At 37.2% G+C, this 27,216-nt stretch overlaps 1 protein-coding gene across 1 annotated transcript; it reads right to left on the reverse strand.

Annotated features, from left to right (window-relative positions):
- LOC145672116 (tetratricopeptide repeat protein 36) lies at positions 1-27,198 on the reverse strand. Its single transcript, XM_081741394.1, has 4 exons — positions 26,812-27,198; positions 12,974-13,156; positions 6,539-6,711; positions 1-2,877 (listed from the first exon to the last, which is right to left on the reverse strand). Exons 1-4 carry the CDS (start codon positions 26,915-26,917, stop codon positions 2,785-2,787), a joined length of 555 nt encoding a protein of 184 aa, XP_081597520.1. The 5' UTR covers positions 26,918-27,198; the 3' UTR covers positions 1-2,784.
- Between the last annotated feature and the right edge of the window lie 18 nt (positions 27,199-27,216).

Consider the following 27,216-nt stretch of genomic DNA (forward strand, 5'->3'; position numbering starts at 1 on the left):
CTTGAATCAATACGCTATTTTATTTTAGAAACAGATTTTATTGAAAATTTTTGAGCCTAGTTAACATTTTTCTTACGTAACATGTTACAGTAACATTAACTAACATATATGTGTATATATTATAGATGTCCATATACCTGTGTAATCAAATTACAATGAATATACACTGTTAACGAAAGTTTCATTTCTAAGTCACGTTCAAAAATATTACAACCCTCGCTTGATTGAGAATCCTACATGGATACCTTTAGTTCCCGTGTAGTCATATTGTTTACTGATTCATCCCAAGTTTTTTTCTTTTTTTTAATACGGAATTTTCGGTATTAATCGGTACCATGATGCAGTTTGAAAACTCTTTAAATTACGAGTAAAGAACTATGAGCTAGAAAACCAAAAACAACGATAGGAAACACATTAACTAAAAGTCATCTGGCTAGCTACATCCATTTTTTTTTTAAAGAAAAGAAAGACAATAAAGAAGCAGGAGCCCACTTTTCGGCGTGGGATATTTTGTGTTATCATTCAAAAATGCTTTTCGGAGTAAATAACGATAAATTTCTTTCTTTTTTTTTAATGATTTCTATATTCAACTACTAAATTTAGTTTGATATAGTAAATTCTAAAATTAAGAAATTTCTTTTTATAGAATACGATTCATAAATTTGGTCCGGAATTGGCTATCTTAATTGGGTTTCAAACTACAGTGTATTATTTGCATACAATGTCAGTTATGCAACACAACGTGCCATTTGTGTTATTGTGGTTGTCTAACCGCCTTAACAGTGTATATTTTATTATTTGTGTTTTCTGGGTTGCCTGAATTCAAATTTAACAACCCCATGCCATAAGCGCCGGTGAATCACCGATGGGTAACTAGCGACATCTCTCCAAAAATTGGCGAACCTGCAGCGACGATCCACGGTGGCTCCACTTCTGTTTTGAAAATTGTACCACCAGCGGCAGAGACGCGACGAAACACCAATGAATCACAAAATTACTCCCCCCAAATATATTAAATTGCCTATATGCATGATGTGTTTCCATTAAGGTGAGTCTACAAAAGAATTTCTCCGGAGTGGGCGCGAACCACCCATCTTATGATTATTAGACGCGTGTTCATTCGACTTCGCCACGAAGGCGATTAAAAAAAAATGCTTGAGGATGGATAAATTATTGAGGTTCTTTTAATTTGACCAATCAGAGTGCTCCTTTAACGGTGTACATTCGACGATAATCGTTTGGGATCAGATAAAGTGCGTTCGCCCTGTAATTTTATAACAAAATGACGCGTGTCTATTTACTTTATTTCATAGTTCTCCCATATTCAATTTCAAATGATCGGCGACAATTGCCATCTAAATTCATAATTATACACACTCATCTCAAGATTTTTCACTTCATAATGCAGAGGTTACTCTTGATCCCCGGAGCTAACGTTAGGAACGATTCGTCAGGAAAAAATAAGGGACCTATATAATAATAACCGCATGCATATGACTGGAGATAGTTCGTGTTGATCCCTTCGTAATACTCCGTGACGGATCGAAAGAGCGCAGACCAAAATGAAGTCTTCGCTGTTACGCAGTGGTAACCTCAACACCCCGACTCTAGGTATCTGTTTCGACTCGACGAAACCCTGCTGCCCGGCACACTATCGGTAATCCTTCGACACGTCGCTATATCGACGATCGACATTTACTGGCAAGTGGACCACTAGGTGTTGGCGATGTTTACGGCATGGGGGCCGTATCAGTGTATCTTGTTATTTGTGTTTTCTGGGTTGCCTGAATTCAAACTTACAAGAGAGAAAGAAATACTACCTTGAGCAAAGAAATAGACGTAAAAGAATAAAAAGCCATATTTTTGCTTTGGTATAAAAGTACGCTATCATCGTATCAGTTCGAGAAACATTTTTCTATGAAATTCAAATATTTTGTTTTGAAAGAGCCTAATAAGTGTTGTGTGAATGCAATTGCGGATATGTTGTAGGCTAGTACAGTAGTAAAATTTAATTATATTAATCTCGTTTTGTATTTACTTGTAACTCATGTCAATATGTTTGAAACAGAGGTTTGGGAATAGCGTAAAAATTCCTCTTCAAATTTTAAAGATCTCTATAAATTCGTTAAAATACTGCACTTGTTTTCGATCTGAGCTTCCATATGAAATGTGACTTTAGTTCGTGAAACATGTGACTAACAGAAGCTAATTTATACTTCAGTTGCTTATATAAGATAATTCCCTGAAACAAAATCCAACTTCATATTTTCAGCAGTTGTTACTGATGCTATTAAACTTACACATCATTGAACATTGCTGCATTAATTCTACAAATCAATCGTTCGGACTGAAAAATCTATCGCGTCACGGTTTGATCTTTCCATTGAAAGAACAGTTATTTTGTAATTTAAAGATTGAAATTAAATAAATAAAAAAAATGCAGAACAAAGGAAGCCGTGGATCATTTATTTATTATTATTTTTTTAACTCTTGTATGTCTAGCTATAACCCTTTGTCGGCTTTGATGTCTGGAAGATTTGTGTGTATATTTTCACGCAAATTAAATTACAATGTTGATCTTTCCAATCGCTACAAAATTTTTAAATTATATTTTTACACTGAGAAGCGAGGATAAATTATGTTGTATAATTTTTGAACGTGATAGTTAAGTGGGTGCAATTCAAAATGGTGACATTGTTTTGTGCAAAGTATCACTTCGTATTTTTACAGAATATAAAAGTAGCTTTTCTAAGTGATTTTTTTTTTTTTTTTTTTTAATGAAGTTCATTTACTTTCGACTTCGCCCTTCTGCAATTTGCTGAACACATCATGAAGCATTTTGTTGCACATTGCTGCGTAAGGGTTCAATTGTATAGCCTGGAAGAAGAAATTCATTTTTAAAAAACGCATTACTGATTGGGGCTATACTGAGAGAATAGTATTTTTAAAGTGTGGTATCTTGCAATTCTTGATTGATTAATAATATTCAACTCTAAATACAGTAAACAAATAATATTTTTATTAAATTTTGAAATACGCACAGAAAATAGCAGAAAATAATTGATAATACTCAAGTCTATTTTTAATTGATAATACTCAAGTCTGTTGTTAATGTTACGCACTCGAACCTTCTGACTCCGTAGGATAGAAGAGGAAGGTTGTTTCTTTCCATGTAAAAACATCTTAATGATTTTAATTCTGAGACAAATATGATGAATGAAATGATATTACCTGTGCAGTGGTAATAGTATTATTATTATTACAAATTATTTCATTATAAATAAAAATGAACGAGTACATTCGTAAACACTTAATAATTGGGATAATTGGTTACATGAGGTTAAACTGATCACACACACACATAATCCACAAAAAAGCACAATACAAAACAAAAAGTTGCTGTCTGGAGTATTCTATCGCTCCTGGTGATTTTTTTCTTAAATATAGCTTTCATCTTTTATTTCGTCCTCAGTTCTACAAGAAAAAGCTTAAAGGATACAGGCTCTAAGATGGAGACCTGGAGTTTAGACCGTCTGTGACTTAATAAAAAAATACATAGCCATAATGAGAGAAAATAAGTCCAAGGAAGCATTATAGAACAATAGGGATTCAAAGAACAATGAAACTGTTATTCAAATTATGCCTACTTGCTATAACAGTGGCATGAAATGTCCAGATGTAAGATGTTACACAAATCAAATACGTACATTAAAGGATAAATTTCCGAGCTACTTTATAAAAATAAAAAAAATGGTAAAATTCTGATTATAAAAAGATAATACGCCTGTCTGTGTGTCATACTATCCTTGATTGTTATGCAACCTTGCTTAAAACATTTGTAATGTCGGTTGCAGAAAGATAAGGGGTACAACGAAAATCCCTTACAATAAACGCCAAACGTTTCAGTGCATCACCCTAATAGGTGTCGCCACTTGCGCTATCGTTTTTCTACTTGTCGTTAATAGATGTCTCCACTTGCGCTATCGCTTTTCTGCTTATCGTTAATAGATGTCGCTATCTACGGGATTGTTGTATACAGCCAAGTCCTTGAATGATTGCATATAGCTTTGAGTTTGGGGCGCTTGGTGGGTAAACTTAAACAAACAAACAAACAAAAAAGTGTTAAATATAGATAATTAGAGCTTTTAATTAAACATGATTTTAACAACCGTGTACAATAGGTCAACGTATTGGGTGCTACAATTAGTAATAACAGTAATTTTTAGATCACGTTTAAATAAGAAATAGCACATCACCATTGATAACGTTTTTCAGTAATTTCCGAAAATAATATTCATACCAAAAGAAATTTCCAGCAATAATGGTTTCGTTGCTTATTTTCTATTACATGTACGTACTGTTTAGAGTTATGAAGACTACACAGTATTCTAATGCACTTTCTCCTGTAATCCGTAATAAAAAAATTTAAGTATTACTAGTTAATTCGAAGTTTTTTACACAACAGTGAAGTTAAAAGAAAAATGAAGTACAACATCAAAAATTTTAGATCTGATACTTCGAAAGGGTCAATGTTTTGTTAAGGGGGTCCAGTGTCTTTGACACCACTTTTTTCTATTGATTTTCGTTTGATTACATAATATAACGTTATATTAGGTTCTATTAGGTTAGGTCAGGTTAGGTTAGCTTAAGGGAGTCCAGTGTAGTTTTGGACCCCCTTAACGGAACATGGACCTTCGAAAGTACTATGGAGCTAAGTGATCTGTGTCTTTGAAATATTATTATTTGAAACTTGACCATCCATCAAAGTCATTATGTTTGTTCTCTTTCTACGCTGTGAAGAAGTAATTTAGAGAATAGCACTATTTCTATTTTGAATGCAGAAAATTCAGATGAAAATAGTGTGAGTGAGTGTATGTATACATAAAATACCTACATTCGACCATTCGTTTTCAGCATTAAAACGTAGACCCAACTATTTAATGTAAAATCTGAATCACATGTTTCTACCTGGAATTGAACCCTGATATTCCATGGCGAAGATGAAATGAAAATGAAGTTTATGGTTCAATGTCCATAGTTATGTTTTTTGTTAGGCTAAAGGAGACGGATGATTAATGAAAGATTGTGATATTCAATGTTCTGTTTTCCCAACAGGAATCGAATCCGGGTCCATGTACACAAAAGAGGTACTCGCTAGCCAGTACACCAGCAGGGAGGATTTCCTCCATGCCGAAGGTGCATGTGCTATTCTCATATATTTCCACGAGAAAGCTCCAAAATATGCATGAAATTTCTCAAGTTTAGTGGAGACCGAATTTACTGAACTACCGTGAGTGTTCATCGCGTTATACTGCCTACATGACTGATAATAAACTCAAAACCACGATAGTTCTGACCTTTAAGCTAGTATAAACAAGAAAATTTCTGTTCATATAGCCTATTTATTGTTTGTAAAATTTCAAATTTTATTTTTCGACATTTTGCTGTTCTTCAATTTGTATTTTACGGCTATTTATTTGAATTGCAGTATAAGGGCAACAGTTCCATATTTATCTGTACCTTTGTATATATGCTTTTACAGTAATATTTAAAAGGTAAAACAGTTTAACATGTAGCTCAAGAATATTCATTCGCTCCTTAAAAACTTCAATAAATAAACAAATAATACGTATAAGTGTTATTAAATCCGGAAATCGTAGTCTATTAATAAAGTATTTTTAGTTTTCCTTCATATATGCTTCGCAATGCAATCACTCTTCGTAAGTCTATTCGGAGCTCTCGTCTTGAAACAATTGTCAGTCTTTTTCCCGCGAGAAGCAGAAACTACTTTCCTCTGAGTACCACCCTTTCTACAAATGCATGTTTATATTAAAGCAGGGGCGTCATTTAGGGGGGCAGGGAGGAGCATTTGCCCCCCCTGAGTTTGAGATTAATATAGATTTTATCAATAGAGTAGTAGTAAATGAGTGAAAAACGCGAAATTTTACTTATATCGAGGGGTTTTGCCCCCCCAAGCAAAATCTGAAATGACGCTCCTGTATTAAAGGTGTTTAAAGTGCAGATGCTAGAAAGAACCAGCCCAAAACAGACAAACAAATGGTAAGATTGACTCACTGTGACTTATGTTATGTTGCCATATCTCTCATGGGCATCAATCAAGGTTGCAGGGTTCATATTGAAATAACTAAAATTTGTGTTGGGTCTTCCTCATTCGTATACAGGAATAAATTTTATAACGAGTTATAAATATTTTTCTTCGGAATATTAGGAAGGCATGTGACTTTGTGACGAAATTACAACGCCGCTGCTGGTTAGAGTTAATTAATTTCTGTGGGAGGTGAATGATGAGATGAAATTCTCCAACATGTTCTTAGCCTTAGGAAAGTGTACTTGGTGGGAATAGGATTGTTTCTGCGACCATAAACCTTTGGGTTTCTTAAGTCTTAGAATTCACTACTTTCTATATTGCATAATGTCATTTGTCTGATTCGAAATTGATAGGTAAGCAACGAGATAATAACCAAGAAAAAAAATCGTAGAAAACAGCCTATGAGGAAATGAAATGTACTATTTTTACCTGAACTTTAGCAAATTCACTTCCAAGTTTAGCAGCTTTTTCGAAATCAGCTGCTGCCTCCTCATCTCTGCCTTCTTTCCGATGAATGAGACCTCGTTGGCAAAATGCTTGGCGAGCTGCATATCCCGTCCCATTACTTAACTCAATGGCACGCTCCAAGTCCATAAGAGCTTCTGTCAACGAAAAGAGTAAATGGTTCAATTATCAAGGTAGTTGTCCCAGCTTTCCCGCAGGAGTTCTTACAATTTCCTACTTCTTGCCTGTTTTGCACTACATTCTTACAACATCAAACTTTCGTACTGTTAATTATGGTTCAACTCTAACTTCTCTTCATTATTGTATAGTGTTTAACAGACTTGTATCACTTTCAGCAAATTCAGTTTATTTTGTTTCTTGATAGCTCTTTTATAGAACCGTATATAATATTCCTTTAAAAAAAAAATCTGATTAATATAACATAAAAATCACATTCCACTGGAAAATACTCTGTCGTAGCCACAGCAGTCAATTGTAGTTGATGAGAGCTATTGTAAACAGAGACAGACAGACATGGTTAAGCTGGCGAAAAAACATCGTGAACAAAAGCAGTGGTCGAAAATTTTTCTTCTGATCTAGGCGTGAGTCCTCTAAACTAGGCACCACAATAATACAAATTTGATACTTAGACCTACATATTTTGTATTTAAATTATCTAGGAACCAGTCTTGTATTTCCATTCGCCATGTCTACCTGACGCTCGGGATTTTTCAAGCCTGAACAAGTAGAATATTAGTAGATCATACATTATGAATGCCACGAATTCATTATGTATTAGGGGGGGGCGCTGTGGCTCAGTGGTAGAGCGTTCACCTCCAGTGCTTGGGGTCCCTGGTTCGATCCAATCTCGCGCCGTGTGTACTTTGTGGTGGACAAACACCGTGCTCGTGGGTTTTCTCGGGGTTCTCCCGTTTCCTCCCACTTTCTTCATTCCACTATTTCATTCATTTGTCATAATCACCGTCTCCTTTAGCCTTACCGGCATAACCGTGGGACGTAAAACTTAAAGATTTCATTTCATTTTTTTCATTATGTATTAGATTTGTTATTACTTTGAAACTTCAACTTTCTTTTTCAACCACCTCATATTAGAGGTCTGCACCGGCTCGGGCCAGACACGGGCCTACAAATATATCACTTCGGGCCCGGGCCAGGCTCGGGCCGTAAATTTTCAAATATACAACCATATTTCTCAGGTCTTTTCGGGCCTCACTTTCTAAATATACTGTACAACGATATTTATTGGACCGTTCTTTCTGGAAAAATTTTAAAGAACAACTGCAAAATTAAACCTCTAATTGCTGTAAATAAAAATACAATTTTGCGTTAAGTTTCTGTACGGGCTTATTTCGGGCTCATTTGATTGTCACGCGAGCTCAGGCGGAGGCTTAAATGCTAAAACATATTTCGGACTCGGGTCGGGCCTCACTTTATAAATTCACGGGCCGGGCCGGGCCCAGGCTAAAAATTCCGGCCCGTGCAGACCTCTACCTTACATAAATTTGTGTTCTGAACATACGAACATATGAGTCTTCCAGTTTCAAAACGGCTCTTGTGTGCAGAAGATCAGAAAACTTTATTTTTAAAAAAAAATTAGGATCTGCATGTTTTGTAGAACTGGGAATACTTCGATGTGTTCATATGAAAAGGCTGAATATCCTCAAATATTTCCAGTTTTACAAAACGTATCGATCCTACAGTTTTTCTCGGTTTTCTGGGATTTTCTGTAAATGGACAATAGCCGTTTCGGAACTGGACGACTCATATTTATAATATTTTTCTCGTAGTCTCTGAGTGTGAGTAATATTTGGTATATGGTGGTACACTCGGAAAATATTAGATCGTGAAAGTACTGTGTTTTGTACGTTTTCTTCAGAGGTCCAGAAGGGAAAAAAAAAACATAAAAGCAAATATTTGAAAAGTTCAGCTCTAAAAGGTTTCGTAAGTGTAAATAGGTTATTGCTTCACTCACTGGAACAGAATATTGTTTACATGACTCATCATGACATACAGTATCACGAACCTTCGTAATTAGGGAAAACGGTAGGTCTGTGACGGAGTACTCACCTCTGGTGCAAGATGTCCCTGGATCGATCTCAGGCCATGAGATGTTATTGTGGACAACATCCTGTCCGTGGATTTTCTCGTAATTCTGACGTTTCCTCCCACATGAACATTCCACCAATTATTTTATAATCATTCACTTTCATTGATCATCTGTTTTCCTTAGGCTACAGGGCACATTCTTGGAACATAAAACTAAATATTTCATTTCATTCAGTAATCAGCCAATTGGAATTAGTGCTATCATATCTATCTATTTGTTGGTTTGAATGTTAACTCGTGTTAAAAACACTTCAGTCGATCTAAGTGTTCACATGGGCTAATATAAATAATTTACGAGCAGGCCGGTATCCAGGAGGTCTAGGGGGCCGCCCCCCTAAATTTTTGCTTTCCCCCTAAAATTTTCACTGTAGGCTTGCAAATGAACTATAATATGGTTGGATCGCCCTCCCCCCTAACTTCAGCCGGGCCCCCTATATTTTTGAGCTGGCTACCGGCCTGTTTACGAGTATGTTTCATTGTCTAAAGAAAACGACAGTAAGTGTAAAGATATTATGGTGAAATAATATTGTTAATGTGTAGAGTAGTTCGATAACAACACTGGAGAATTCTCAGGAAGCTCGTAGACATGATTATCATCTCAAGTTTGTGCATCATAATATTGAATTCATTGAAGAATTTAGATTATTTTTACTTCGGGAAATGTTTTCGCATGATTAAATTTCATCGATCTCCTCCCTGAATGCATAATTATCGAATTCACGACGAACTTGTGTATCAGAAATTAGCACTCTACTATCAAATCACTGTGCTTTTATATTGTTGACTAGCCTTTGGTTAGCTGGGGGCTCCGCCCCCAGACCCCCGAGTATTCCATTCCTTATCTATCGGCCATAAGGACTTCCATTTCTTATCTATCGGCTTTTGCATCAACAGTGAATTTCGTGGACTTGCTCTTTATATTTTCTGAATTGCCCATCCGGGGTCTTCGCCCCCACACACTCTCTTTGCTCGACCTACGGCCTCGCACCTTTTGAACCCATAATTCTATCGTTCCTTTTGCTATTTCAACTATCTAAAAGATATGATTTTGTATCCCAAGAAAACGTCCATTTAAATAGCATGGAAATTTCTTCATCCCCCTTAGACCCCTAAGAAATTAAAAATATTCACTTTTGGCAATTTTCCTGTTGGTTAGTCGTGGAAGGCTATAATCATGCCAAATTTCATGATTCTAATCCTGTCGGAAGTGTCTAACCATTTTGGGGTGTAGAAGACGTCCCATATAAATAACATCGGAAAGATTTTTCAGTTCCCCATAAAACACTCTATGGTTGGAAATTTTTGTTTGTGATGATTCACTCAGGTAACTCTAACGAATACGTACAAGCATACCGAATTTCAAGTTTTTATTCCAATTCTAAATACCTAAAACATGAGATTACAGATCCAGAAAAAGGCCCATTTAAATAACATGGGGAAATTCTTCATCCCCTCTTTAGATCCTCTAAAAATTAAAAATATTCACTTTTGGCAACTTTCCTGTGGGTTTGTCCCGAAAACCTACAATCATGTCAAATTTAATCATTGTAGCCCTACAGGATGTGCTCAATAATTTGGGGGTGTAAAAGATGTCCCATATAAATAACATGGGAAAGGTTTTTCAGTTCCCTATAAAACCCCTCTAAAGTTGGATTTTTAAAATTATTTTTACTGATTTACCTAAGTAGTGCTAACGAAAAGGTACAAACATGCCGAATTTCAACTTTTTTCCAATTCTAACTACCTAAAACATGAGATTATAGGTAAAAAAAATTGCCATTTAAATAACATGGGGAAATTCTTCATCCACTCTTTAGACCCCCTAAAAATTAAAAATATTCACTTTTGGCAATTTTCCTGTGGGTTAGTTCCGGAAAGCTACAATCATGCCAAATTTAATCATTGTAGCCCTACAGGAAGTGCTCAATAATTTATGTCAGCTCATGTAGTTTTATATATAGTTAAGACTTAAAAATAAATAAATAAAATTCGCTTCGTAAGGTCGGTTGATCACCCAAACATCAGAACATTAATTAAAATATTAATTCAGGCCACAAACAATGCCCATTTACGTAAAGGTACTAAATAAAATTACTATTACAACGGCCTTCGTATGTTTATACGTGTATCATACACATTATAGCTTTTAAAAGAACTGGAAAACCTCGCTGTTATATAATCTTGCCAATTAGTATAGTATAAGCTTGTTCTTAGATGTTCAATTAATTGGTTATAAACAGTGTGCGAATTGCAAAATTTTCCCAGGGGGGGATGAATTTCACCCATATGCGCACCCAGTCCTCACACACACACACACACACACACATATATATATATATATATAGAAATATATACTAACAAGTACAAAACAGTTGAGATGTGAGATCTTTCATAAATTTTCACTCAAGTAATATTTAGGTCAGCTACGCAAAGTAAGAATTGTTTTCTTTTTCTATCTTATCTTTATGTCCATTTAAAAATACTCCAGAGGGGGGAAAAGTTATCCCTGCCAGGGATAAAATTTTTCTTCTCCAGGGTGGGAAAGACTTTTGTCAGGGGGGGAAATCCCTGGCATCCCCCCCGCCAATTCGCACCCTGGTTATAAACAAATAAGCAAATAATCTTCAAATAAACAATACTTTTCAAAGAAACCCTAAGTTCTGTTACGTTTTTCATTCTTCGTTTTATTGACAACGTCGTAGGTATTTATTATTATATATAAAAAAAAAATTAAAAAAAACAACATGGATCGTATCTTTCTCTAAGCCGTTTCCTTACTGAGCGACGTAGACTTTCTTCAGAACCGACAGATGGCGTATATGCATGACGTTCATTGTTTCACGCATACGAGTAACAGACAGAAATCCAATCGCAAATTTCGACTAGTTAGAATCAACGCATGAGCGAAAGGAAGTGTTTTCACTAACAAAATAACTGTGAAGTATTTTATAGTAAAAAAAAAAAAAAAACAATGGACATGTACATTTCCAAAAAAGAACATATCCTTAGAACAGATTGTCTTAAAAGTATTGAGGCTTTGGAGATCAAAATTGAGAAAGCATTTAGTGTGATTTGAGAATGTCATTGTACCTGTATGCACCAGTTTGTTCCTTGGCCATTTGTCTGACAACACCATTATCTCGTTGCTAAAGAACTTCCGTCGTTTCTGTTCCAAAAAATGTTACACGTGGTTTTTAGAGGCCTCATTTCAAACTAAACTTAACACAATTTAGGGAATTGCCCAGAGACCATTGCAAATGATAGTCTGACGGTGCAAAGTCCGGTGGGTGCATTAAAAACGTCCTAGCCAAGTTCTCTCAATTTCTGATGGGTCATTTAAAATTTATGCGGTTTGGCATTGCCAATATGGTATATGATACCCTTTCTGTTAACCAGTTCTGGATCTTTCTTTTGAATTGCTAGATGCATTTGCGCTTATAGTCGACGGTACATGTCTGAATCTATCGTGCTGCCCGGCGGCAGCATCTCTTGATGAACGATGTCTTTCCAGTTCGACCAAACGCACATAGACATTGGAGGTTCTTGTTTCGACCGTGATCTTTATCGCACATTGTTGTCGTAGTTTTCCCAATTTTCATCACTCATGATAAACCGCTTTAGAAATAGCTCGAGCTCATTACGTTTCAATAGAGTTTCGCGGATAGAAATTCGATCGAGTAAATATTTTTGAGTCATATCATGTGGCAACCAAATGTCGAGCTTCTTTCTGTAGCCACCTTTCTCCGAATGGTTTAGCAGTGTTTGGTGATTAATGGTAATGTTATGACTGCTTACACGTTGGTCTTCCTCAACTTTTGCTAGAATATAATCCATTCTTGCGGTGATTGGTCGCCCGCAGTGAGGAACATCTTCAACATCGAAATTTCCAGAACGAGAGCGATTGAACCATCTTTTGGCTGTTGCTTTCGATAACGTATCTTCCCACAAACTACACAAATTTCTTTGTGAACCTGCGCAGCGTTTGCGCCTTCATCGAAATAAATTTTAAAATGTAGCACAGTTTAGAGGAAAGTTCATCATTTTCACTGCGCAATACCTTACGTCTGGCTATAAGAATTCCAACTTTTTGCACATCTACTAGTTTCAACTGTCAAATGACGTGAGGCCTCACACGCTGCGACATATATATCCTGAGATTTGGAACACTAACGCCATCTCGTACGCAAATGTCTCAATACTTTTTGGACCACCTAATACTGTATTTAATGGGCTTGTCATAATATTTTACTTTCATTGGTAGCAAAATGTATTAAATAGATCAAAGTACATTACCTGGTATTGCATTAATCAACCTATATGCCTGAGCTCTATTGTTGTAACATGATGGATGATGTGGAGCTAGTTGGATAACCTTAGTGAATATATTGATTGCCTCCTGCGGGTTTCCAGATTCTGCAGTTTTCACACCTTCTGCTTGTAATGCCATCACTTCAGGATTTAGTGGTGTGCCGCCATCTGGAAGAATGAATGTTTGGGATGGTTTATAGAGTATATCTTTAAGATTCTGGCTCCTAGATGCTATAGGAGTATTGCTTTATATCAAAGGAATATTAACTGACATACACAAGTGATTACCTATGTATTGAAGCCAGAAATACATAGTTCTTGTATACTTGATATTCTAATTCTAATTCACAACCTATTACTCTACTCCAGATCCTAACTTCTAGGTTGTTACCCTTTTTGAACTACTGGGGACTACTTCCACGCCATTCTATATTATGGGCTTCTTGGCTTTACCTAGCTGCGTTAAGGAGCTTTCTGCCCTATGCTAAATGTACCGCGTCATGCGAAAACGAACTAAGCGCCACTTTCATACTTTAAAGAAAATTACGTATAAAGGTTGATGTCCAACATAAATGTAGCCGTAATCAAAAGTGAAATTATGTATCTTCTCTTAGAAAGGTGTTGGTTTTCCTCTCTTTTCGATTGTGAAAAACGTTCTAATGCGTATCAGGAACCAATCGTCGCATTTACGTGGATTTTCAAAGTTTGGCGCGTAGTTCATTTTTGCATAACACGGTACAAATGTTACTGAATCCAGTGGCAACGCTTGTTGCAACTGAAAATGTAAATCTCTCTCTTTTCTTTAGTTTTTTTAAATGTTTTTTTTAAAGGGATGCATCAATAGTGTATTGCGCTCAAGAGCAAAGGTTTATTTTTATTGAAATACTATTATAATACGTAAAAAAATTGTTTCATGTTTAAAAAATGTCCGGTTGCGCTGCCATGCAATATATGGTATCAGCAGCCCGTGCTTTAGTTGTAATAGTAGATTTGTATTTCAATAAAATGTCAATTTGGAACCTAGTTGTTCATGTGTATATAATTCTTTCCAACTTCACGGCATTAGCCACCGGTGTACATTTGAGGGGTGTTTATTCTATTACATTTTTTGTCCTAATATAGTAATTCAAATATTTTACTGACTTTTCGTACAAACAGAAAGGATTACAAAATGTTAAGAAATTTTGAGCTTTATACATTACAGAATAGCTTCACAATCTTGTCAGTCTTAGGTATGCGCTATTCCCTCACATTTCTCTATAACAAGTGTTCTCAACCTTTTTCTATTGGCGTGCCCTCAAATCATATTAATTATTAATATTACTATTAGCCGCACATGCCACCAGTAGTACGCTTACCATAGATTGAGAGCTCTGCTCTATAATACGCATTCTCAAATCAATTTCTTTAGAAATTTGATTTCTTCCATATGATACTTTATATTCAATCCAGATGGATTAGTAGTTCAGTCAATTTGGAGATTAGATAAATCTTGCAATATTTCGACAACCCAAACAGCAAGCGCGTGTATACGCCGTGGTCGACCATAAGTGCAAGGTCAAACTGGCCTAAGAAGTAGTGGCAAGCAGTCTAACATGGAAGCCACCATTGGCGGATTAAACCAAACGTCTTGGGAGGGGCTCTTTGTTGTGGAGTGGGATATGTTCTCCGAAATCCCCCCCCCCCAAAAAAAAGAAAGGTAAAACGGATTCAGGATAAGAGAGTAAACGGTATAATTGCTACGGAATTTTCACGACAATGCCTCCTCTCCCGAAAAGATATTCTGTCTACAGTCCTGGTCGTGGCTATGCTCTACTAAATATTTCGCTAGAAAAAGTATCAGGTTAAACATTTTTTTAGAACGCTCATAACGTTTCTGTATTTTAGTAAAATGAATTAAACACAAGGACAAAAGAACTTAGAAGTTACACTCAAAATATGCTTTTCGGCGAATACCACCCAAGGCGTATCTCTCGATATAATATTGTCGCGATCTACGACAATGTCCCTATGACATTTAAAAGTGCTAGTCCCTTCAGCCGCTTTTCGCCAAAACGAGATCGCAACCACGTTTTCAGTCGGTGCAATGTGGATTAAGATCGTTCTGCACTGGCCACGCTCGAATGCAGAGTTACAAGTTGAGTTGATGTTGAGTTAAACGTCCCTTTCAGCAGCGAGGCTATATGAGACCTGCTGATTAACGTGGAATCCGTACCACAGGGTTACAAGTATGCGCAGCAGTTTTCGAATAGTCACGTGAGGATCTTCGTCGCTGGTGGTCAAGGCCTCCAACGCAGTCCGTGATAGAGTTTCACCTTCTTCTTTAATTCTCTTCCATTTAGAAATGCAGATTGCAAATTCAGACTAAAGAGGGAAAACAGTGTTTTTTCTTTAGTTCCGATAGTTTTGTAAAATCTTTCTGCTAGAATGCGGAAGTTGTTGCTCAGAGTTTAGTCAGTTGCGCGTGTTGGCAATAAAATGTTTAGTCCGTATACATTGAAAACTTCCTGCGCAAGACGAGTTTTGAGGTCCTCTACAACCGACTCTATAAACGGAATGTAAACAGTTCTTCAGTAGTAAGATGTCGTGTCATCTGCCCTGAAGTTCGTACGATGTTTGTCTTTGGATGAGATGAGGAGTTTGAATCTGCACGTCGACACTAGCAGCCATTCTGGATATTGCTTCGAAAGTTGCCTTGAATTCTTTGCTGTTTGAACGCTTCTTGTTTAATGCTGCGATAGTGTCCTGAATGGTATCTGACGTTGCGTTCATGTCTAAATTTGTCTTTTGCAAAAGTCGATTGAGGGGAGGGTTATCGTGAGAACACCCTGAAGACACGTAATAGTTACGATAAACTCGCTGTCGTGCATGGCAGAAGAAAGTACCCATGCTTGGCTGCTGTATCTAACTCGGACTACTTGGAACACACTGTAGAACCTCACTTATATTATTGAAATTTCACGTGAAATTGTAATGCCGCGTCGTTCCGTTCAACCCATCTCGTTTCACACAATGTCTCCAACTGGCCACTAACCGTAAGCTTAAGGGCAGTATTACGTTTTGAGATGCGGTGAGAAACGCAATGATCTCTTTCGTTGTTCCTAGACAGTTCCTTACGCACTGTTCTGACGACGACCTGTTCTGACGATAGATAAGTTGAGGCTGTGAGTACAATATGAACAGTGCAGCGCGTTTGAAGCCTCCTTCTGGATCTCCTGCACTGCCCGGCGACTTTGAGAGGTCGTGACGGCGCAACCATCTGTACCAATACCAACGCAGTTTTCCGGGTCGAATGAGAAATCTCGTAGCAAAGATAGAACAATTTCTCCAATTTTCCCTCCAGTCAGTGAGAGTTCGGGCGGTTCGTCTTCGGATTCCGAGCTCGAATCAATGTCCTCACCTTTCAGCTCTGCTGGCGGAGGATCAATGAAACCGAAGAAGTCTTCTCTTATTTCACTCATGAGTTCGTACCTTAGAATCAAAGACAGCTGAGATGTGTGCGAAACGACTCTAGTCTCATCAAACATAATAGAATAAAACTGATCCTCTCGCACTCGATTGACAATTTTACAGACGTGATTTCTCATCCACAACCCTTAATGAGGGTGTTTTGTGTGGTTTTATTGGCAAAAATGGTCCTTTTCGATGCTTTCTTCCAGTGATTCTTTAAGAGATCGTCACTACAAGCCATTCTAAATTTGAGCAATTCTCGAAAATTGCCCTCGTTGAACTTAGTTTCTCCACCGTCAACATCTGAGGTCCAATTATCCGCATAAGCATCGTCCCTGTGGCCTTGAAAAGCAATGCCTTGCCTTCCAAGGAATATCACATTCAGCAACATTAATTCCAGTTTGTTGCGATTTTGGATGACTTGTCTTCTTGACGAGTTGATTTGATTCTCGACTGATTTCACTGGTTCCCAGTAGTTTTTCAGAAACGCTTTTCCGACCTCAAGAGTGTTGATATTGTGCCTTGTTGTGAGTTTCTAAAATACCGTAGAAAGTAGCGAATTTCTTCAAATGTTCAGTCCCAAGAGTTTGGAGGGGCACGTTTCTTCGATAGCCCCCAAAAAACCCGTTGCAAAAAATGAGCAATATTTACAAAAAAGATCCCTCTCCTTATGGGAAAGAACCAGCCATGAATAGTTTTCCAGATGCTCTAGCCTCAAGTAACACCGTCCTTCTTCCTGAGATTTATCTGATATTATGACTCGAGTTATCGTTAGCGTAAACGCGTCATGCCGTATAGAGACTATTTTTAAATAGAAATAACGCAAGAACGATCCCAAACTTTCGTTCTTGTGGCGGTAAGCTACAAGCGGCAGTGTGTGTAATTTTAATATTTTAGAGGGCTCTTGGGGGGGCAATCGCCCCCCTCGCCCCCTCCTTTAATCCGCCCCTGGAAGCCACTGACAATGACAATGAATGCTGAACTATGTTTGATACATGAACTGTTAAATATGAGTTCGAACTCGGGCATAACGCTACGACAGCAACCCAAAATTTTTATCGCGTGAAAGGGGGAGGTGCAATGAATCACAGCACAGCAACTCGTTGGTTCCAGAAATTTCGTGCAGGTTATAAAAGACCGCCCAAGAGGTGGTTGCCTCAGGGTAGCTGATTCTGAGACCATACGACACACGATTGAGGGAAATCCATCTACCAGTACACAACAATTGTCAAATCAAATCAACTTGGTATGTCCCAGTCACTGTAGCGCGTCACCTTCATGAAGTCGGGAAAACTATCAAGAGGTGCCGCTTATGCCCAGAGAAGAATAACTGTGTGAAGACAACTGATGCAAAGTCCGCATGATATGCGTCTCCTGAAACGGGTTGTCATGTGCGACGAAAAGTCAGTGTTTCTCCGAAATCTAGTGTTTCCACGAGACGAGACGAGACGTCTCGTGATATATCTCGTCTTGTCTCATCTCGTGGCAACACTACCAAAATCTGATTTTACAAAATAGTGGTCGGGAAAGAGCTAACTTCAAGAACCAGTCGTGAGCCGTTTCGTGCATAAAGTCATGCTCTGAACTACGGTGGAACTATATGGAGGTAATTCACTTCAAGTTCGTTTCTAACAACTGTTAGCCTTTATTCCAAACAATTGAAGGCGGATGCATACTACACTACGCCAAAAATATTCTGTATTGGTGAACCGAAAGCGCGCTCTACTGCAACAGGATAGCGCAAAACCACACTCGACTCGACAAACGCAAAACAAAATGCACGAACTTAATGGCATCAAACTGATCAGCAGTCGTCACGATGGCATTGCCTCTTCGAATTATTACGTGCTTCGGTCCATAGTACAGTTTCTGAAATCACATGCTTCACCAACTAGCAAGAGATAGAAACAGTAATGACTCACTTCTTTGTTTCTATGGACAAGAGTGGTATCGACGTGGAATCGAGGAACAGACAGGAAGGTGGCTGTAGAGTAGGGATGGCCAGAACCGGTTCCTGTTGGAACCGGTTTTCGGGTCTGAATGGATCCGGTTGTAGAAGATCCGGTTCCGGAAATTGTTTTTCGGATCCAGGTCTGGAACCGGTTTTTCGGATCCAGGTCTGGAACCGGTTCTTCAGATCCAGGTCTGGAACCGGTTCTTCGGATCCATATCTGGAACCGGTTCTCAAGATCCGATTCTGGAACCGGGTTTTCGGATCCAGCTCTGGAACCAAAACTTTGTGACGATCCCTACGCTAAACCCGAGCTGCTGGAAGGCTGTGAACAGTGTGCTAGATGAAATGGTGGAAGCGACAGGCAGGCGCCCAGGCGGCGGCCGCTTGTCTCATTTGGCTAAATTAACTGGGTAACTGGCAAACTTAATGGTTAAACAGGCAAACTGGCCAACTCATTTGGCTAAACACCCACTGGTGGATCAATTTTCTGGGGGCACAAGCGAGGCTGGGCGGGGAGGCCACAAGCGCATGGTCCTCTTTGCAGTGTTTTGAAGGTGAAATTTGTGCCTCCTTTACGGGTCTTTGGGGGCTTTCGGATCCAGGTCTAGAACCGGTTCCTAAGATCCGGTTCTGGAACCGGATTTTCGGATTCAAGTATGGAACCGGCTCCTAAGATCCGGTTCTGGAACCGGGTTTTCGGATCCAGGTCCGGAACCAGTTCTGAAAACCGGATCTCCGAGAACCGGTTCCGCCGGAACCGGAATTTCGTGGCCATCCCTACTGTAGAGTGTCTATACTTTAAATGTTAACCTCCTTTCATTGTACTGTAATACATACAGATACACTCATGTCCTAAATTATTGTCGCATGTCTATAAAAATGTTGTTGTAGGCAGTAACGTACGCAGGAATTTATTTCGGGGGGGGGGGGCAAACTCAATATGAGGGTATTTTATAATAAAATTCCTAAAATTGCCCCTAAAATTAGGCTAAATTTACACAAAAGTCGAAATTTCGGAGGGGTCCGGACCCCCAGGACCCACCCCCTGCATACGTCTCTGGTTGTAGGAATATAATTTGATAACGAATTCGACCGGTATTTCTTATGTTAGTGTATGTATAATCGACAAAAACATATATGTGGCAAATTTTCATGTCAAAAGACAGTAAATAAGAACAATAAAACGAAAATAAAACTTTCTTGTCCATTTAGAAACATTTTGTTTTACTCATTCTAATTTTCGTATTTATAATTCTTTTCCTATGAAATTTACCACAAATATACATTTCCCGATTGTACATATAGTATCAGTATTGAAAGTACCCTGCAAAAGTTTATCAAATTATATTCTTACAAGAAGACGGTTATAGATATGCGACAATCATTTTGGACATGAGTGTACATTGTGTACCAGAACATTTCAAGACTTACAACACATCCTTATACTTGTGTGTGTCAATGACTATTTCAAATAAAATACGGATTTAATATTTAAATTCAAAATATTTAAATGCAAGTATTCATATAAAATGTACCTTAAAATGATTTTTCAAAAATTTTTCAACATTTGTAGATATTGTAGCAAGGAAAGAAATAACATCCGAAATCTCTCTCGCGAAAAAAAAAAAAAATAAAACGCAATATTATTGGTCCACGTCATAAATGTTCCTGAAATCGATGTCTGCCTTTGCCCTGCATAGACAGTATGCGAAAGTGCATAATTATTGTTTATACGATATTGTAGATAGTTAGGGAAGAAAGATTTGTAAAAACTGATCCATCGCAATACTGACTATTGAGGAGCTCAAATAAACGGAGAAAATACAAACAAATACTAAAGCAAGTGTATTGGGTTCCTAATCCACACCAAGAACTTTTCACAATGAGATGTAATGTACTGAACTGAACTGAAAGAGGAAATAAGCCCTCCTCGCTGGTCTAGTGGCTAGCGCTGGCACACATGGTCCCAGGTTTGATTCCCAATGGGAAAACACAAAAAATTAATTTAATCATTATTCACTTTCGGTAACCACTGTGTCGTTTAACCTAAAGAGCATTTTTTTTTTTTTTTTTTTTTTTTTTACGAAGGGGTAAGTGAACTATAGCTATTTACATGTATCTATAATTTGTTCAAAGACAATCTCAAATTCATATTATTTGATTGTTGATCTTATTTATTTTGAATCTCTGTAGGGGCTGCAACAGATCAGTGGTAGATCATTCACTTATGGTGTATGAGGTCCCAAGTTCGTTTTTAGCTCGCACCAAGTAAGCTGTGCGGTGGATAAACACCGTGTGCGAGCTATTATTAGTTTCTTACTCTTATACAGTGGCGTATTTACGATTTTGTTTCGGGAGTGGCTTTGCTTACTTTCGGGGGGCTTTGCCTGGAAATGTGAAAATTCTGCAAGATATTTCATTGACTTTACTATACTAAGTAAAATTTCGGGGGGGGGGCTTAAGCCCGGAAGCCACCCCCCTAAATACGCCACTGCTCTTATATATATATATATATATATATATATATATATATATATATATATATATATATATATATATATATATATATATATATACAGTGGCGGCGGTTGGATGTTAAAAGTGGGGGGGGGCAAGACATGATCTGAATATTTGATATCAATGTTAGTTTTCCTGGTTGCTTGTAACACTTTGTTTGACGAAAGGTTGTATAACTATTAGGATACTGTCTTTTTCAGTTAAAATACCGTATATCTTGTTTCATATTTATTAAGTAAATTGACAAGAGCAACGCAAGTAGATACTAGCCCTTTGTACTCTTAAACAACGAAGGTGTAAGAAGAGATTATATTCCTTGCTCATGAATACCTGTCTGGAAAATTGTGTGATCAGATTAGGGTCCTATTTAATAACAAATTTGCAAAACAAATAAACAGAAAGGATAATATTAATCAAATAATCATAGTAATGAATAATGAGGCTTGTTTTGTAGGTTATATTGAAACTGGAAATTAATGAACAACTTCCAGTTTCAACAACTTCCACGATTTTTAATTCCACGCATGCTATTATATGTGTTATTACTCTTAGAATGACAGTGAATACTACAAGCATATGCTACGACATTTAAAGAAATACTTTTGCAACTTCCCGAAACATGTTCGTTGCCATTAAGTACGGTTTTCACTTTCTTGGAATATATCAAAACTCAGCAATACTTAGAGTCACTCCACATTTCAGTTATACAAAATAATTCTAAAACCTAGAATTATGCTGAATTCACTAAATTTAACTGTATATACAAAACTGTATATGTACACCCCTAAATTCGTATATTACACTGCAAAATTAATATTCCTCACTGAGCTCCTTCGTGGCTAAGCGGTTAGCGTACACGCCTTTTGACGTGGGAGATCCGGGCTCGATTCCGGGGATTCGAGGGAGCTCACGTGGTTTGGACTCCACGTTGATCATTAACACCACGTCTCATATAACTTCGCTGCTGAACAGGATGTTAAACTGAAAAAAATCAAATCAAAATATTCCTTAATATTTACAAAGAAGAAAATACATTTTAGTAACTGTCGATTTTTGTGCAATTAAAGAATAACTTGTGAACGACTTCTTTTCTTACGAAATGTTATCTCAATTAGTTCCAGAGCGGCTGACTAACATATCGAGCCCTTGCAAGAAGAAATGAAAGTACGCTCGAATTGTGGCACTCCAATAGGTTAATTTTTGGGCCATTTTTAGTGGCAATTCAAACGCAATTCCTGTAGCTTTTAGGGATGCGCACAAGACAAGATTTGTTGCTGTCTCGTCTCGAAAATGTGGTGTAAAAGTGATGTCTCGACTCGAAAAATGTATATTTTTCTATTGGAAGAGCCATGTCTCGACTCGAATTTTGCCAGGAAAATCCTGTCTCGACTCGTCTCGTGCGCATCCCTAGTAGCTTTCTTAATTCCACGGGAAGACAACCACTACGTACTCATGGAACGACAAATATTTTATGGCACCATTTTTATTCTATGAACCAATAATACATACAAAACTATATATTTCCATATTAAACTATATACATTAATGGGTAATTTAAAAAAAAAGTGGGGGCAACTGCCCCCCTTTGCCTCCCTAATCGCCGCCCATGTATATATATATATATATATATATATATATATATATATATATATATATATATATATATATATATATATATATATATATATATATATTTTGTGGTATTACTTGTTTTTTAAGTTAATAATTATATATAATTTTAATTTTATTTTAATTAATGTTTATATTACAAAAATTGCATATTATAAAACATTAAGGTTAAGGTAATTAAGTGTGATAAATTTAATATAATGCAAGCTGCAAAATGTTATTATTTAAAAGTTAACATAATGTTGTAAATAAAATGTTAATTAATAAATGTGTGGTAAGTAATACCACAATATATATATATATATATATATATATATATATATATATATATATATATATATATATATATATATATATATATATATATATATATATAGAGAGAGAGAGAGAGAGAGAGAGAGAGAGAGAGAGAGAGAGGGTGCAAGAACATGGAGATGAAGGGAGATACATGCATGAAAAAATATAGCCGCCTTCTCAGCTCCACTCCTTTTCGACGATGACGTGTCGCTATATGGGGAGACATATAATAAATATATTAAAAACACAAGAATATGTTACATGAGAACAGGCGCGCAATCAAAATCTTTCGTCGGTGGGAGGTGTCCAAGTTTCGGGGAGATCCTGTACTACAAGCCATTACGTCTATGTAATATTAAACAAGTATTATTTTGCACATGAAAAGATGATAAGTAATTGTAAAATACTTTCACCTATATTTTCAGAAAAAGAATGATAGATTGCTTTTATAAGAGAAAGACTAGACCCTACAGATGAAGTGCAAGATCAAGTTTTCAAGCTACATCAATCATTTCCCTGTTAAACGAGTATAGTTTTATCGAAAAAATGTAAAAATGTATGTTGATTTAGGAAGCTTGAGGAGTCCGGACTCAGTGGATCGCCCGTGGGTGCGCCACTGCATGAAAATATAAAACAAATTCACATATACATGACAAAGAGACAGTGACTTATGCAGAGTCGTTCTGACGTGTGATTAGGGCCATACTAAAGAGTTCGACTAACATGTTTCCTGCAGTAGTCAAGTCTTTAGTATTACGCTAATCATACGTCAAAACGACTCTGCATAAGGCCCATACTGTTTAGTTATTCGCAAAGCGTAATAGAATCAAAACCAACGTAAAATAAAAATAATAAATAAATTAATACTTGTACTCAATAATATATAGTGCATATGTAAGTAGTTTACTTGCTACAGTCGAAGCAATAGGTACTCAAGATAAAATTTTGTTGAGAAAAGAAATTGTCCTACGTTTGCGTTGCGTTGACGCAAATCGTTATGGTTTGAGTCCATAATAGGCTCGCAATTCTTGCTCACAACGGAGAAGTCCAACTTGGAATATGCTGACAATTTAGGTAAGTAAAATCACTGAAATTACACAAACTATAAACTAATACTTGGCTTTAATAATTTATGATTAAATACGAACATAAGTAAGGTAGTTATACCTCGTTTGATCTACTGCGAGCGGCAAAGTTGCGAACTAATTTCCTTGTGTACAACTAACGTCAGCCGCCTGGCTGGGTTATTATAGGTACTGGTTTTACTTAAGATATCTTTCATATGCAATTTTTCAAGAAAATCAAAAGTATATTCTGAACCAAATTAAATTTAATAGAATCAGTCCTGTATATACTTAAGTTGTTGTGCGCTGAATACCTAAAACTATTTAACATGGAACGAAACACTAAAGCACGCAGATGGATACAAATTTAAATTTCCCATATGAAAAAGAACTTAAAGAATAACAAATAGTATATAATAAATATATCAAATAATATATATAAAAAATAATTTAGTATGACTACAGCAGTGGCGGGACCAGAAAAGCATCATGGGACTAATAAACTGCCATGTCAACGAGCGCAGACAAGTGCACTGACCATGTGTCACCGGCTGAAAAATTCCCCGCATGGCTGGTATCTGACTTTTTCACGTACTGTTGCGATACCACATTAAGGATCAGTGGCGGCTTTAACGGGTAGGATGGGTAGGCACGGGCCTACCCAAACATTTTGGAAAATATATAAACGCTAAAAGATACAATAAAGAGGAAATATATTTTCCACTATTTATATTAATGGTAGATTTAAGTGAATCCCAAAGTAAAGTCCGGGTAGGAAAATTTTTGTCCACGAGCTTCCACGTCGAAAATGGCCTGAAACAAGGAGATGCGTTGTCGCCATTATTATTTAACTTTGTGCTGGAATACGCCATAAGGAAAATCAAAGATAGCAACCAGGGCCTAGAGTTGAACGGCATTCACCAGGTTATGGCATATGCTGATGATGTAAATTTAATAGGGGATGATAGGAGAACAGTAGAAATAAATGCAGAGATATTATTAAACGCTTGCAGGGACATGGGTTTAGAAGTAAATGCAGAGAAAACTAAATACATGGAAGTGCGTCGGGACCGTAATACGGCAAATTGTGGAGGCGTTAAAATATTAAATAATACTTTTGATAAAGTGGATACTTTCAAATATTTAGGATCAATATTAACAGACGAAAATCATATTCACGAAGAAATTAAATGTCGACTAAAAGCAGGGATATCGTGTTACTATTCGGTTCAAAATCTCTTGTCGTCGCGAATTCTGTCGAGGAATTTGAAGCTTAAAATATATAAAACGATAATCATGCCTGTTGTTCTGTATGGTTGCGAAACATGGTCGCTTACTCTGAGGGAAGAACATAGACTGAAAGTATTTGAGAACAGGATCCTGAGAAGAATATTCGGGCCCAAGAGGAACGAGAATGGGGAATGGCGGAAGCTTCATAACGAGGAACTACATAGTTTATACGGTTTACCCAACATTGTTAGGGTCGTCAAGTCTAGGAGGCTTAGGTGGGCAGGTCATGTAGCTAGAATGGAAGAAAGTAGAAACGCTTTCAAAGTCTTGACTGGTAGACCCATAGGAAAACGACCATTAGGAAGACCTAGGCGCAGATGGGAGGATAATATTAAGATGGATCTCTCAGAGATAGGAATACAAAGTAGAAACTGGATCCAATTAGCTAAGGATAGAAGTCAGTGGAGAGCTTTTGTGAACGCGGCACTGAACCTCCGGGTTCCATAGGCCATAGAGTTAGTTAGTTAGTTAATTATTTAACAAACAGCATCTACTACTGTAAAATTAATTTCCTACTCTCATTAATCAATCAAATGTGTATATGTATCCGTAAGCGAGGGAGCGGGCCTACCCAAAATTGAAATCCTAAAGCCGCCCCTGCTAAGAATTTTATTCAATACACAGAAGTGAGCCGAATTGCAGCGGAGACACGTAACAAACAAGTCTCGTTCTTTCTAGTTTTCTTTACAGTCATAAGGATTTGAAATACTAACTAATTCCATTAGTTAACAGGGGGTGCGGTGGCTCAATGGTAGAGCGTTCAGCTTCGGTGCTTGGGGTCCCTGGTTCGATCCCAGTTTACGCCGTGTGGACTTTGTGGTAGACAAACACCGTGCTCGTGGGTTTTCTCGGGGTTCTCCCGCTTCCTCCCACTTTCTTCATTCCGCCATTTCATTCATTTCTCATCATCACCGTCTCCTTTAGCCTAACCGGCATATTCGTGGGACGTAAAACTGAAAAATTTCATTTCATTTTCAATTAGTTAAAAGATAGAACGAAACACTTAACTCACTGTCGCTAGGAACACATGAAGCTAGCTAGATGTAGTTCAACGTGATGACGCATAATCTGTGCATCAGCTTTAAGATGACATTATTTTTTATTTTCCAAATCCGAGTTCACTACTTCTTAATTCATGTAGTTCCACAATTGTTTCATGATGAATAAAATCTCTGTTTTACGATCCGCGAGGTCTTGGAGGATAAGGGAGGTGATGATAATTAACGAAATAGTAGAATGAAGAAAGTGCGAGGAAACGGCAGTACACGTGAAATCCCACACAATGGTCCATTTGGCGGGAGCTGGGATCAAAACAGGTACAACACGCACTAGAGAGGAGTGGTCTATCACTGAGATACCACGGCCCTTCATGATGGTGGGTCAACGCCAGAAAATGTTAGTGATCAATTGGGAACAGAACCAGGATCTATACACTACGAAATCGCGTGCTCTAACAATTTACAAATACAAAATTAAAAAAATATATATCACATTAATATATGTATATAAACATTTAAAATGGTATGAACTTGGGAGCTTTAACCCCCCTTGACAAATTATGTATATGATACTGCGTGATATAAATCTTAAATTTTGCCTATACAATAAAAAAAAAAACTTACCTTCCAGGTCTTCTCCTTGCTCGTCGAATAAAGTTATTTGCTCACCAATAGGAAGTAAAGGGTTAAAGATGCTATTCAAAACAGCCCTATCATTTTCACTGGTCATTTTGTTACCAGAGATTTTAAAGTTTTCTTTCTCCACGCAGTACGCTGTGGTCTGAAATGTAAGTTACCAGATGTAATAAGTCACGCGCAAATTAAAATTTCTCTGATTAGTAGGAATTGATGACAATACTCAATTGCGGCACCAAAACGTATCCATAGGTATATTAAATATACGAAAATTTAAACAACACAAGTTGCATACTTTTTAGAACTTAAAGAAAAGGAATACACTTTCACAGCTTGCCGATATAAAGACACTGGAGTGAGGAATTTTATTTTACATTCTGGTCACATAGTTTA

The sequence above is a fragment of the Thermobia domestica genome, chromosome 15 (genome assembly GCF_964235325.1).
Source record: "Thermobia domestica chromosome 15, izTheDome1.hap1.1, whole genome shotgun sequence".
Lineage (NCBI taxonomy): Eukaryota > Metazoa > Arthropoda > Insecta > Zygentoma > Lepismatidae > Thermobia > Thermobia domestica.

Excerpts from the sequence above, each read along its gene's own strand:
- LOC145672116 (XM_081741394.1), bottom strand. The coding sequence starts at position 26,917 with ATGACCAGTGAAAATGATAGGGCTGTTTTGAATAGCATCTTTAACCCT. Across the intron at positions 13,157-26,811 it reads GCAAGGAGAAGACCTGGAAG|ATGGCGGCACACCACTAAAT; the intron begins GTAAGTTTTTTT and ends TCATTCTTCCAG. Across the intron at positions 2,878-6,538 it reads GTGAATTTGCTAAAGTTCAG|GCTATACAATTGAACCCTTA; the intron begins GTAAAAATAGTA and ends TTCTTCTTCCAG.